The sequence below is a fragment of the Panicum virgatum genome, chromosome 4N (assembly GCF_016808335.1).
Source record: "Panicum virgatum strain AP13 chromosome 4N, P.virgatum_v5, whole genome shotgun sequence".
In the NCBI taxonomy this organism is placed as follows: Eukaryota; Viridiplantae; Streptophyta; class Magnoliopsida; order Poales; family Poaceae; genus Panicum; species Panicum virgatum.
In genome coordinates, this window is record NC_053148.1 from 19,968,448 (window position 1) to 19,982,070 (window position 13,623).

General features: G+C 44.9%; 2 protein-coding genes across 6 annotated transcripts; one reads left to right on the top strand and one right to left on the bottom strand.

Moving 5' to 3' along the window:
• The first annotated feature begins 1,329 nt into the window (after positions 1-1,329).
• Positions 1,330-8,255, top strand: LOC120670064 (UDP-rhamnose/UDP-galactose transporter 4-like). Of its 4 annotated transcripts, XM_039950052.1 has the most exons (7): positions 1,330-1,527; positions 1,682-1,786; positions 2,403-2,619; positions 5,963-6,147; positions 6,223-6,423; positions 7,083-7,244; positions 7,630-8,245. In XM_039950052.1, the coding sequence occupies exons 3-7, from the start codon at positions 2,478-2,480 to the stop codon at positions 7,948-7,950; spliced, it is 1,011 nt and encodes a 336-aa protein (XP_039805986.1). In that variant the 5' UTR covers positions 1,330-1,527; positions 1,682-1,786; positions 2,403-2,477; the 3' UTR covers positions 7,951-8,245. The 4 variants fall into 4 exon arrangements, with proteins under 4 accessions (XP_039805986.1, XP_039805984.1, XP_039805985.1 ...); XM_039950050.1 differs by lacking the exon at positions 1,682-1,786 and having other exon boundaries at positions 1,331-1,527; XM_039950051.1 differs by lacking the exons at positions 1,330-1,527; positions 1,682-1,786 and adding an exon at positions 1,961-2,078.
• Positions 8,256-9,401: 1,146 nt separating this feature from the next.
• On the bottom strand, positions 9,402-13,021 carry LOC120670888 (imidazoleglycerol-phosphate dehydratase 3, chloroplastic-like). Of its 2 annotated transcripts, XM_039951068.1 has the most exons (8): positions 12,718-13,020; positions 12,408-12,535; positions 11,452-11,556; positions 11,109-11,201; positions 10,572-10,646; positions 10,284-10,346; positions 9,966-10,075; positions 9,402-9,864 (listed from the first exon to the last, which is right to left on the bottom strand). In XM_039951068.1, exons 1-8 carry the CDS (start codon positions 12,929-12,931, stop codon positions 9,837-9,839), a joined length of 816 nt encoding a protein of 271 aa, XP_039807002.1. In that variant the 5' UTR covers positions 12,932-13,020; the 3' UTR covers positions 9,402-9,836. The 2 variants fall into 2 exon arrangements, with proteins under 2 accessions (XP_039807002.1, XP_039807003.1); XM_039951069.1 differs by lacking the exon at positions 10,572-10,646 and having other exon boundaries at positions 12,718-13,021.
• Positions 13,022-13,623: the final 602 nt, after the last annotated feature.

Below are 13,623 nucleotides of genomic sequence, written 5' to 3' on the forward strand. Positions count from 1 at the left end.
ATAAATTGATAAAACATATAAATACAATAATATGATAGTATTCACATATCAAATAAATTGACAACGCATATAACTACAATAAGATGCTACAAATAAAAATAATTATCACATGTATAAACTAAATTAAATGATAATTGCTTCTAAAAACCAATTGCTAAGTTATAGAGAAAAATAACTAACCTTTTTAAAGAAACAAAAAATCGCCCCCTCCCCTCACTCAGCTGCCATGAACAGTGAGTTCATGGCAGCTTAGAGGGGGGAGGGGTTGGGGTATTTATAGGCGTGAGCCAAAGGCACCGGCTGATGCTCAACAACCGGTGACAAACAATAGGTTTAGGCATCGGTTGAAGTTACCAACCGGTGCCTTTGTGATGGGCACGTGGCGGCACCGGGTCATGGCAAAATCCGGTGCCATTGTCCGCTCTTTAGGCACCGGTTGGTGCCACCAACTGGTAGGTACCGGTTGGTTGCCTATACTGGGATTTTGGTACCGGGTGATGCTTTAACCCGATACCAAACCTCTTACCTTTGATCGCCGCTAGCCAAAGTTACCAGCTGCTTTTGTAGCCGGTACTAATGCCACGCATCAGTACCGATTGCAACAGCAGCTGGTACCTTTGGACAGGACCTTTAGTCCGTTTTTTTAGTAGTGTTGCATGGCGTGTTAATTTGATTGAGGTGGGGTAGCTTGTGATCTGAAAAAAGTTTGCATCAAGATCATGCATTGGTAGGAGGGCCATGTGAATATGGGCTGGCATCTACTTTATGTGTGTTCGAAATTTTCATCCGGATTGCATGTGCAGCAAGCAGCCATCACAATGCATTTCCCGTTTCCAGTTTAGTGGCATTCCTTGGTAGGCTGATCCTATGGCAATATAATGGTATTTTTGTCATTTTTAATTTCAATGCATTGTTAGGATGTAGTACACATGGTACGTACTATATGAGTGTTGATTCTTATGATGCACTCTACTATTTGAATTGATTTTTGTTTGGGTCAACATTGTACTTTTCAGGAGGCAAGTACACTAAAGATTAGGCAGCCTAATAGTTAATACTAGAATGAATTGAGAGCTTCCTTTTTGAAAAATAGTAAAACCTGGCATTCGGAAGGAAGAAATACGGCAGAATTTTCTTTCCTTGTCACTTTGCTGACAACGAAATCATGGCGAGCTACCCGAGGGATTTATCAGTTTGAATTGAATAGAAAAATGAAAAAAAATGAAATAAAGCAAAGTGGAGTGACTTGTGTGTGTATATAAATACAAGTCCCGTCCTGCCCCTGGGCAGAGATCTGGGAGTTGCAAGAAATAACTGTAAACCGGAAGGGCGAAAGGGGGGAAACGGAAACGAGCTCGACGCACGCACACCACCACACCCCACACCGCGCGCTCCTCCGACGAGACGAGGCGGCCACAGGCAACACCCCGCCGGCGCGGCGCCCACCCAAATCTCAGATCAAAACACCACGCCGGACGGCCGGAGGGATCCATTGCTTCCGAGCAATCGAGAGGCCCGGCATCGCAGGTAAATATGCAATCCCTCTCATCCCCTTCGCGATTCCCTCCTCCGCTCTTCTTTCCCCTTTCCTGGATCGTTTCTGGATGAGTGCAAGCCCCCACCTTTTTCTCTCGTGCGTGTGTGCCCGGCGGCCTCCGCCGTCCGCGCGGCGCGCCCGTAGCCGCGGCTCATCTCCGAATCCGAGGTGCTGCTGCTGCGGCAATGGAGTGGGGAGGGCGAGCTACACACGGACGGAGGTACTAGCAAGCTGCGGCGAGAGGCGAAGGTGAGCGACAAGGCTGGCTGTAAAGCGTAACTGCGCACTTGTCCTGCACGCCGGGGCAGTACGGCGCCACGCCACCACCGGCTGCCTGTTGTGCTCCTCGTACTCACCAATCCTTACACAGACATGGCGCGTCTTGATCGCGAATCGTGATCTGCCTGTCTGTCTGTCTGATAGGTACCATGGGCCCCTGCTTGTGCCGTGGTAGCGTCTTGCTTTGGGTGCCTACTTCTCCTGCCTGCCTGGTGGTTGTTTGATACAATGCCTACGTACCCGATGCTCTTTTGAGTTAGAGGCGAGTGCTGATTCTACCTGATGGAGTATTGGTCCTGCTCCATGATTCTTGTGATGCAGAGAATGCACACGTGACACAACTCAGACAATTGTTTACCTTTATCGTGAACCAACATTGCCAGTGAAAACTACAGAGAATCATTTGCATCGTTTATTCAGTTTTTTTAATCCTTGTGCAATCACTTGAACTTTACCGGAAATCTCAGGCCCATGCATAACCTGCACCACTTCCCACTTTGTAAAAACTGTATTGCTCTGTATACATACATATATTTATGCTTACTGGGTGAACTGCTCTTCTGATTAATCACTTCGCCTTTTGCAGTTCGTACTTGTATTCCTGGATCTGATGGTATCGGTCTCTTGGAGACTGTAATTCAGCAAGCATTGAATTGCATCCATGAAAGTGGAGATGACTTCCCTGAAGAAGTCTGACAAAAAGGCTGTCCTTGACTTTGCAGCATGGAGTTTCAATGTTACTACATCCGTTGGAATCATCATGGTCAACAAAGCTTTAATGGCTAAGCATGGATTCACTTTTGGTATGTCTGTGGCTCTGTGCTTAACTGAGCATTTATTTTTAATATATTGGACTACCATATTCGGTCTCTAGTCTTTGTATCTGTGGCTACTGTGTGTATAATCTTCTGCCACATTTTGTTATGTGGTTATCGGACTTCGAACTGAATGCTGTACGCATATTTTCTATTTTGAATAACAAACAAGTATTGTCCTGATTGTTCTTTTTTCCTGAAGAAAGTAATGGTATTTCTTTTCTAATGTGGACTTCATACGTTTTCATTAGGCATTGCACATTTGGAAAACTGGAAAACATCTTATAAAAATTCTTTTTAGTAGTTTTAACAGCACCACTGAAAGTTTCCTACCTAAATTTTATTTGAAGGAAAAGGATTTGTACTTCAATTCGAATGATGCATACTCTTCTGTAATAAAGAGCCTGCTTGGTTTAGTACCAATGTTGGCATGCCAAAATCTAGGCATTCCAATTTTTTCTACCAAAATATCAGAATTGAACTTAATTTGGTGGGCAGTGTTTTTGGCTTTCAACCAAACAAGTGCCAAAACTTATTGGCTTGCTAACATTTTGGCAATGCCAACATTTTGGAAGCGAACCAATCAGGCCAAAAATCTTGGTTGCAAATGACAATGTTATTAGATGTATATGCTGTATTTGCTTTGTATAAGTCATGTACCTGATTTACTTGTACCTCAAGCCATACGGCCTATATATATAAAGGTCACCCCCCCCCCTCCTAGGGTGTGTGGTGTTTGCCCAACTCTCTACATGGTATCACGAGACCGGGCCCTACCCTAGCCCTGGCCGTGCGCCTCATCCCCCTTCTGCTGCCCTAGGTGTGCTGCTCCCTGCCGTGGGCCTGACCTCCCCCCTCCATAGCAGATCCAATCTGCTCCGGCGTGCAAATCCCTGCACGTCGTCCACCACACCACCGGCGCCTCCTCCCTATAGGTCGCGCCATCCCCTCCTCCTTCTCCTCCCTGGTTGATGTCCTCCTCCATCACGGACAGTGCATCCTCCCCTAGCACCACCAACATGGGAGATGCCATCATCCCCTTTGCCACCGTCAACGTCAAGTCCCACGTCCCTGTGACACTGGAACTTCGCGCCGGCAACTACACCAAGTGGAGCACCTACTTCAAGGCCATGTGCGGCAAGTTTGGACTCAAGCACATCGACGGGACAGCAGCTCCTGCCGCCCCTGATGACACCTGAATCCAAACTGACTGCTGCGTCCGCAGCTGGCTATACGGCTCCGTCTCTGAATCTGTGCTAGACTTCGCCATGGCACCGGATCAGACGGCGCGCCAGCTCTGGGTCGCCATGGATGCCCACTTCACGGCGAACAGGGCTCCGCGCTGCATCTACCTCAGCCATGAATTCCACAACATCAACCAAGGCGACCTCTCTGTTGAAGATTACGGCCAGAAGGTCAAGCAGGCTGCTGATCGCCTTCGCGATGCTGGGGAACAAGTCGCAGAGAGCACCCTCGTCCTCAACCTCCTGCGTGGCGCCAACCCCAAGTTCAGCACCACCTGCGACTTCATCGCCGGCACGCCCGGCATGACCTTCGCCACGGCCCTCGACCAGCTCGCCCTGAAGGAGCTCCGCCTCGCGCACGGAGCCTCCGTCACCGCCAACACTGCCCTGGTCGCATCGCCCTCCTCTACTGGTTGTGGCTCTGCCTGCCGCCTCTCCTCGGCGCCCTCCGGCGTGCCACAGCAGCAGCAGCGCCGCCACAGGAAGAAGCGCAACGGCGGCGGCGGACAGCAAGGCGGCGGCGGGGGCGGACAGCAAGGCGGCGGCAGCGGCGGCTACCAGCAGGGCGGCCAGGCCGCGCGCCCCCCCTACCCGACCGGCCCGTGGTTCTGTTTCAATCCATGGGCCGCCCAGTCGGGAGGACAGGCGGGCGTTTGGGCCGGCCAGGGAGCTGGCTACCGTGGAGGCCCATCCACCACGGGCGGGTGGAGCGGACAGGGTTTGCTGGGCCCTACGCCACAGCAGGCCCACACCGCCTTCGCCCCATCTCAGCTCTCCCAGGCTCCTGCGCCTTCCTGGGACCAGGCAGGCCTCGTCGCCGCTCTCCAACAGATGTCTCTCCAAGGCTCGTCTCCGTGGGTCATGGACACCGGCGCCACCACCCACATGCACTCCTCTGAAGGTATATTGTTCTCCCGTACCCCTTCACCGCATTCTTCTATTGTTGTAGGCAATGGCACTAGTATTCCAGTCACGTCTCGTGGTCAGTCCTTCCTTCCCACCATAGCATCTAACTTCATCTTGAACAACGTCCTTGTCGTCCCATCCATAGTTCGCAATCTCCTTTCCGTTCGTCAATTCACCCGCGACAATAGTTGTTCTATCGAATTTGATGCCTTTGGTTTTTCTGTGAAGGACCTCAGGACGCGGCGCGTGATTCTTCGCTGCAATAGTGATGGAGACTTGTATACCATCACTGCTACAGCACCAGCCACTGCCCACGCCCTTCTCGCTGCTTCCACTTCGCTGTGGCATCAATGTCTCGGCCATCCTGCTCCAGCCACCGTCTCCTCGCTCCAGAATAAACATATCACTTGTACTAAAGTAGATCGCTCCCTGTGCCATGCCTGTCAACTAGGCAAACACATGCGCCTTCCATTTAGTACCTCTACCTCCAGGACCTCTTCTCCTTTTGAGTTAGTGCATTGTGATGTTTGGACATCTCCTGTTCCTAGTATTTCGGGCTACAGTTATTATTTAGTAATGCTGGATGATTTTACTCATTATTGTTGGACATTTCCTCTCCATCATAAGTCTGATGTTCATGAGCATATCGTTCAGTTTATTTCTTATGCGCACACTCAGTTCAACCTTCCCGTTAAGTGTTTCCAGACTGATAATGGCCGCGTATTTATTAATATTGCTACCACGGCTCTCTTAGCATCCCGTGGTATTTTATTCCGACATTCTTGCCCTTATACGTCTCCTCAAAATGGCAAAGCTGAGCGTGTTCTTCGAACCCTTAATAATTCTGTGCACACCATGCTGATGCATGCCTCCATGCAGCTTTCACCTCATTTGCTTTCTTAACTATTGAAGAATAGTTCGATAAAATTCCCTGACTATTGGGTGCTTCTGCTGAACCTGAAACCAACACTCTTCTAGACTTCCTTGGTGTAATTGGTAATGTGTCTGTTGAGCTTTTATGGCCTTAACTGAAGTAATAGTAACATGCTAACATTTTTTAATTTCCTACTGAAAATTAGGTAGTCACGTGTTCTACGATATTTTTGTACCTTCTCAACAAACTGTACATAGGAATTCCGATATATCTCCTGCCATCTCATTAATTACTTTTTTTTTTGCAGCCACAACATTAACCGGGCTTCATTTTGTGGCTACAACCTTGATGACAATCGTGTTTCGGTGGTTAGGCCTGAGCCAGCCCTCCCAGTTACCGGTAGCGGATCTGATTAAATTTGTGATATTTTCAAACTTGTCAATTGTTGGGATGAACGTGAGCTTGATGTGGAACTCTGTGGGCTTTTATCAGGTTAGTGGATTTTTCAGTAGCTAAACTTTGTGGCCTTAAATTGTTGCAACTGATTTCGTTCTTTCTCTTGTTCAGATAGCAAAGCTGTGCATGATACCTGCTTCATGTCTTCTGGAGATTGTCTTTGATCATGTACATTATTCCCGCGACACAAAGCTGAGCATAATGGTTGTGCTTATAGGAGTTGCAGTCTGCACGGTTACTGATGTCAGTGTGAATGCAAGAGGTCTAATTGCGTCTGTTATAGCTGTTTGGAGCACAGCCTTGCAACAATATGTAAGTTTGATCACCTTCGTATGCTGATTTCTTGTATGTCAGCTCACCAGTAAGATTGCTTGCTATAACTGATTGTCTGGTTCTGGTTGCACTTAGCTGCGTAGTTTGTTCGCACACTATGAATATTTACAAAAGTCAAAGTATTAAAATATGCCACTCTAGTGACATGATGCTCCTTGATTCTGCAAAGTTGTGAATAATTAGCAGTTTCTGCTAATGCTCCAACTTTTCTTCTGTACTATGATATAAAAAAAACTCGACCGGTGGGGCAAAGACCGCCCCCACAGCTTTGCATTAAGAAGAAACTCTTCCTGGCCCAGTCTAGAAAAGGCCCCAAATGCTGGTTGCCCATGTGTTCAATGAGATGCACGTGGCCCAAGTGTCCTGGCCCCCTGTGGCGCGTTCTATACATTAGGATATAGCTACCCACCATGCCAGTATTGGTATTTTCCATGTTTGAACTGTTAGAATTGATACTGTGTTCTCAATTTCTCATGATAATACTACTTATCATAATACAAGTTATAATTCCATTTCCAAAATGTGAAAACATGATTTCATTTAATTTCACAAATTTGGTACTTCATATACTATTCCTATTGTGTACCCGATTAAAGGGCACAGTTTTAATTCTTTTGTAATTTCTGCTCATTTTGCAGTATGTTCATTTTCTTCAAAGGAAGTACTCTCTGAACTCGTTCAACCTCCTGGGCCACACTGCTCCAGCCCAAGCAGGGTCCCTCCTGCTACTGGGACCATTTATGGATTACTTGTTGACAGGCAAAAGGGTGGATCACTTCAATTTCTCATCTCTTGCTCTGGTAAGGGTAGTCTCTTAAGAATGTTTCTATCTCTGATCATATGGCAATTTATGCTGCTGGTTCTCATGATCTCATCTATCTGTTTGCTTAAGAGATAAAATGGTGATTACCCTTCATTAAAATGTTTGAGAATTCTCGTCACTGCATATGCTATGGTTTATAAGTTTATGGTGCACTTATATCATGGTCTTGTGGATGTTATGAAGAAACTTTCACACTAGTTCAATGATATCATTAGTTCTTTGTGTTCTGAAATTCCACCATGTACTGCTGGGTCTGCTACCGCTAACTTCTAGCAACCATGGCTTCCTTCAATTGTCATCCTCTTGCTGGATAAGAATTATTTGACTGTCATTTTTACCATGGAGTTTCATTGATTCTACAGTTTTTCCTCACACTCTCATGCTTCATCGCCATTGGGGTTAATTTGAGCCAATTCATCTGCATCGGGCGGTTCTCTGCTGTGTCGTTCCAAGTGCTGGGCCACATGAAGACTGTGCTTGTTCTGTCCCTTGGGTTTGTCTTCTTTGGCAAGGAGGGCCTGAATCTTCAGGTAGTCCTCGGGATGGTCCTCGCTGTTCTCGGAATGATCTGGTACGGTAACGCGTCGGCTAAACCAGGAGGCAAAGAAAGGCGCAGCATCCTACCAGTGAGATCTGGGAGTCTCAAGGGAAGTTCAGAAGAAACGGATGGTGCTGAGAAATAGTCTTTGCTACTACCAGACTCCAAATGAGATGGGTACAGGGAAATTTTCTGTGAGATTAAATTTCTGGTGATGCGTGTATCACAAAAATAGAAACTCTGGCTTTACATAGTATGTTTACTGCACAGGGTAAACTACCCTTCCTGTCTAGAAACTTGGGATTGTTATAGTTACAGGTATACAGTAGTGACACTTTAATTTCTGTCTGTGGATCATTGGTACGGTAGCCAGGCGAATGTCACATGTATTACGAGGCTTGCTTGAAGACAGTTTAACCCAATATAGTCTTTTTTATCTTTTTTGGAAAAGCATAGCCTTCTGTATGTTTTTGCGAATCTGTCGTGAACTTGTGATCACTGCGGGCATGAGGTTGTTGAATTGCAGGAACAAGTAGTTGTTGATATATATACTCCCTCCGTCCTAAACATTCTAGGACTTAAAATTTGTCCCTAAAAAAAACAAGTTATCTTACCATATCTAGAAAGTGCATGTGTATGCAAGAATCAATTAGTATTGAATATGGGTAATAACTAGGGGCAAACATGCTCATTTTATCTTTTTATTAATTTGTCCTAGAATTTCTAGGATGATTTTTTTTTTTTGGGGGACGGAGGAACTGACTAGAGTATGCCATTTCAATCTTAGAATGAAGCTCCTATACATACATATTGTTTCACTTTGTAGCTAGGTAGCTACGGATAGAGCTCAATAATCGTAGTGCATAAATCCTGCTTCCGTGAATATCTCGCGCCACTCCTCATCTCTCCCCTTGCCCGATGTTACCACAAACTTTATTGTTGCCCGTATAAGTTCCAGCATGACCCTAGATGTTTGTCACCGCTGACTGTTGGACACGACGTTAACGTTTGACCATTCATCTTTTTTTAAAAAAAAATATGTAAATACCATTTTAGTTGTTGTGGATTTGTTTTAGCATCATAAATTCTGTTTTTGTGTATTTGCACTAAAGTTTTGGTTAAGATAAATGGTTTAATTTAACACCATGATCACAACGAACCGGTCACTTCTCGCGAAGGAACCTTCACTCGGATTCGAAACCTTGGTCTACTACGGCTGCTTGCAATGTACTTGGTCTATTTCATAACAGTATTATTTTTTCATTAGTAGGTCATGTGGCCATCGAAGGTGACGTGGCTATAGTGACTTTGTCAATCGTAAGCAATAAGCAACTTAGTCAATATTAAGATCTGCTGGCTCATTTACTCGAAGCAACTCATAAAGATAAAGATATTCACATCATAGCACAAAAAGATTGGTTTGAACCTGATATGTTCTCATATGTTCTCTTTTGTATAAGCGCCTACATACGTATTATTGTGTTTAAGGAAACGCCGTAACCACTAAGCTGAACAGCGTGCCGGCAGTGGCAGGGGCACGACGGCCGCACCGCATCGAGCGACCGCTAGTTTCCTCGACTCCAGTATCACGAGAAATAGACGCACAGAAACAATTTTATTCCCTTGAAAAATGACAATCATTACATATGCGGCTCAAATCAGCCCATGCTGCAAAGTTTATACAAGGCACAGCATTATTCTTGAATCCTGACTGGAGTTGCTTTCAGAGTCGCAGCTTATTGTCTACTCCTTTCCAATCTTCAGATAATCTCGTAGCTCCCGACAGCAGAGAAAATTGCAGCAGCGAGCAGATGCATTAGACCGCTGTTGTAAATAAGCCCAATACCGGGTGGTGGCACATTCGATTTTTGACAATCTCATTAGCAAGGATGCCATAACTTGTTGTCAAAGGTAATGCAGACTCCCGATGTAAAGCAGAACAAACCAAGCTGTGTATAGCTGCCCGCTTTGTTTGTTTCCTCTGATAGCTGCAAGCTAAAAGCTGGCAAGCAATCGTTTGAACCTGTAGTGCTATGATCTTGACAAAACACCTTTGGAGCTGCCATAGAGAAAAGCAATAAAGGTATCGTCAGGGATGTAAATGAATCCGAATAGGAGGACAGAGCGTATGCTATCCTCTGCCAGTAAGTGGAGACAAACCTGGGGACAGTGCCATGACGGCGCAGGTCATATTCTGTTGCTTGTCGAAGGGCCCTAGCAAATGCTTTGAAACATGCCTCGATAATATGGTGTGAGTTCTTCCCAGCAAGCTTCAAAGAAAAAATGGAGCGGGATCAGGCAGTAGAAGAGCAGGGTCATGCTCATGCCAAGTAGGTTACGTAACAAGGAAAAATCAACTATCTCGACTCTTATGATCAGCCTATGATACGCTTGATTGCTAACGACTGAAATTGTACCACTGATCCAACTATTTTGAAGAGAATTTGATTTGAGCAATGAGCATATAGCAATATGTACCTGACGGATGTGAAGAGTCATCCCAGATGTATTCACCAAAGACTGGAAAAAGTGTTCAACCAGCTGGAACCAGAATGAATAAATAAAACTTTTGCCTAACTTGACTGCAGGAGTGTACAAGACAAAGGATTGCACAACATTGATGATGAATAAAATGACTCAAATTTTGTTTGAAGATTTCATCAAAAAATATTTCTTTTTAAACACAGGAAGAGGTGGCTACCAAGGATGTTTTCTTTGAAAAGATGGTTGATAAATGATAAAAAGTTTGCAGGTCTCACAAATTACCTGTGTATCATATGTACCGACTCTCTGAGTAGGAATATCTAAGCCGCAGCTTAAATGAGGACGACCCGACAGATCCTGGGTATAGGGGGGAAATCATGACCCATGAAGTCACAAAAAAGCACAGTTTGGTTCAACTTATAAAATGAGGTGGTTAAAGTTTGTGTATCCATATGACAAGTTAAAACATTGGTAACAAAAATAGGAAACAGTATATGATAAGAGTAACATAACATAAATTGTATTTGTAATTTTATATGTGAACTTCAGCAAACAAGTCTAAATGTTAAGTGTCAGAAAAATGCATATGTACGAGCTTCTAGTAACAGTAGATGCTCATGAATACATGGAAGTCCGAAAAAACTCAAAAAGAACTAGAGCATTTCTTTAGTCTAGAGCACTAGAGCCAGGCATGAGTAACTCATGTATATGCTCGCACAACATTGGAGACTTATGAAAACAATGCATACATAGGCACATCAGGTATATGAAAAATTGCACATTCATATTATGCAAATATAGCAAGAGATTGCGACTTACCAGTATAACCTCAACTGCTGCCTCATCGAGTGGTGCAGTAAAATGCCCAAATCGGTTAAACCCTTTCCGATCACCAAGTGATTGAAGCAGTGCCTGCATAGACAATCAGAGGTCTTCTCACTGACTGTTGCCTACCAATGCAGATGCATGAAACTAAACTACAAATGGTTCAGCATAAGGTATAAGTTGAAAATACAGTATGTTTGTGCAGTGCTAAATTTAGTACAAAAGTTAGGAAATGAAAATATAAGGATATCCTAACCTCAAGTTAATAATGATCCCTACAAGTGCTTCTAGAAGTATAAATATCAAGTTGAAAATGTTCTCGGAAAGTAACAATCACCGTTCCAATTGCCAGAGCAATGTCCTCGTTTGAGTGATGATCATCAATGTGTGTGTCACCTGTTGCCTTAACGTACACATCAAAGAGTCCATGTGATGCCAGTTGCTGAAAGGTTTAAACTTAAGTCAATGGACAACTTTGACTGGAAAAACATACTTATCTAACAAGTAACATGAGTTAGAACTTTCTACTTTGAACCCCGTGATATAAGTAGGATAGAATAGTAGGGCATTTAAAGAGCAGAAACCTATTAAACATAATGCTTTTGTAAGGGCATACAAGGGAAATAGCTGAGCTTTTTAGACAATTTTTTGCATGCTGGCTTTGGTTGTATTTTAATGTTTACATTTATTTCTCTTCGCAAGTGCTCGTTACCTACAGTGGTCATTTCTGTCATCTATGTGGAATAACCAGAGCCATCCATCTCACTCGTTACATTAGTTGATTGGAGGTGGAGAAGTATAACTCTTTCAATCGATCACATCATACTAGGAAAAAGAAAAAATGAAACAAGCATTTTGCGAAGTAATTGCTCGATAGCAGAGTCCCAAGAGCGATCACCCGCAACACGTGGAACTGGAAACATGGTAGAAATTTGCACACTCATATGGCTTCCGGTTCTAATGGTACAGCACATACCTTCTTCCTAAAAATAATATGACTGCTACTGGCCCTCTTATCTGAAGCTAGAGCAGGAAGCAGCATGCATAAAAAAAATTTCCTATCAGAAGATGTTTCCACTTGTCCATATTATTGATTTGATCTAAGGTGGTTGTCATGTTAATTATGAGGTTTTGTTTTCTCCCCTTTTGCACAAAATAAGGTGTAATTTTCCAGTGGATACCAGAAATCACATAGAAAGCAAGCGCAAGCATATTATATCTGAACAGATCCCCCCCCCCCCCCGGGAAAAAACTAATTACTAATAACACACAAGCCAAGCAAATTACACTCACATCGAGCATATGATCCAAGAACGGTATCCCTGTGCTACAGTTGGCAACACCGGTGCCGTCAAGGTTTATCTTCACATGCACATTTGTCTCCTTGGTCACTCTCTTAACCTCTCCGATCCTAGAAGACCCTGAAGATTTTGAACTCAATCATAAATAAATGAAGTTGAAATAAATAAAACCCATCGAAATAGCTACCAGAGGAGCACGACATGAAGGATGCAAGGGTTGAGGCTTGAGCACAGCTGAAGAACGACGCCCACACGACGCAGCACAGAGCGCGAGAATTCCACTATCCAGCCACGTAAACTACCTGTGGAGTCTCCGGGCGCGGCGGGGGAGCCGCTGCCGCCGACGCCGGCGGCGGCCATAACAGTCGACGACCTGAGGCGGAGCGAGAAACCGCGCGGCCTAGCGGGGAAAGCGAGGACCCGACCGCAATCCCTCCCCAAGGATCTTGGAAATGGGGAGGTCGGCGTGTAGGATATACGGGCGGGAGAGGTGGAGACGGACTGCGGGGTGGTCATCGCCGGCGGCGGCGCCCCGGCGGGTTGCGCGGTGGGAGCGGACGGCGGAATTGGGGAGAGGGGCTGGGTGTTGGGCCTTGGTTGAGGTGCACACACAAGGTTCACTTGCTAGTTGGGCCGGCCCAGTGGAGAGTCCATGCGGCAAAATTCGATCCGTTAGGGGGCTTCGTTGAGGAAGCTATGCTTGCTGCTTTCACCAGGATGAATTGGATGCAATTGGTGGTAGACTGCTAGATAGTCAGAATGGGCTCCCGTAATTGATAACTGCTGTATAATGAACTTGACTTCTAGATCACGGATACTGCAAAAATTGACCATTCTGAGCGTGCATTTGTATTTCGAATTTAACTGATACAACCTCTGTGCAGCCATTTGAGCTTTAATGGGAAATTAGTAGTAGTACTGTGTAGGAATTTAAGGAGCAAATCAGATCTCATTTGGAGTTTGTTTTCTCATTAAATAAAAGGCTGTCATCATGACTTTTTGTGATGAAATACATGGGAATTGGTGATTTCCGTATCCAGATTTGTAATGGGTGCGATGGGCAATAAGCTTAGAGCATCGCAGCGGCTACCATTAACCATTGTGGCCATGAATTTGTATGTTCAACAGTGACTTAACAAGTTAATCTCCGTATATAATCTCCGTGTAATTTTTTTAGCTTAACTAGTAATACCGTGTAGGATTGTCTT

What these genes read in the sequence shown, in the direction of transcription:
- LOC120670064 (XM_039950049.1), top strand. Translation starts at nt 3,900, where the DNA reads ATGGCACCGGATCAGACGGCGCGCCAGCTCTGGGTCGCCATGGATGCC. An exon ending in ACTCTGTGGGCTTTTATCAG is followed by an intron (nt 6,148 to 6,222) that starts GTTAGTGGATTT and finishes TCTCTTGTTCAG; the next exon opens with ATAGCAAAGCTGTGCATGAT. An exon ending in ATTTCTCATCTCTTGCTCTG is followed by an intron (nt 7,245 to 7,629) that starts GTAAGGGTAGTC and finishes TTGATTCTACAG; the next exon opens with TTTTTCCTCACACTCTCATG.
- LOC120670888 (XM_039951068.1), bottom strand. Translation starts at nt 12,931, where the DNA reads ATGACCACCCCGCAGTCCGTCTCCACCTCTCCCGCCCGTATATCCTAC. An exon ending in TTGCTCTGGCAATTGGAACG is followed by an intron (nt 11,202 to 11,451) that starts GTGATTGTTACT and finishes TTGTCTATGCAG; the next exon opens with GCACTGCTTCAATCACTTGG. An exon ending in TGACTCTTCACATCCGTCAG is followed by an intron (nt 10,076 to 10,283) that starts GTACATATTGCT and finishes TTTTCTTTGAAG; the next exon opens with CTTGCTGGGAAGAACTCACA.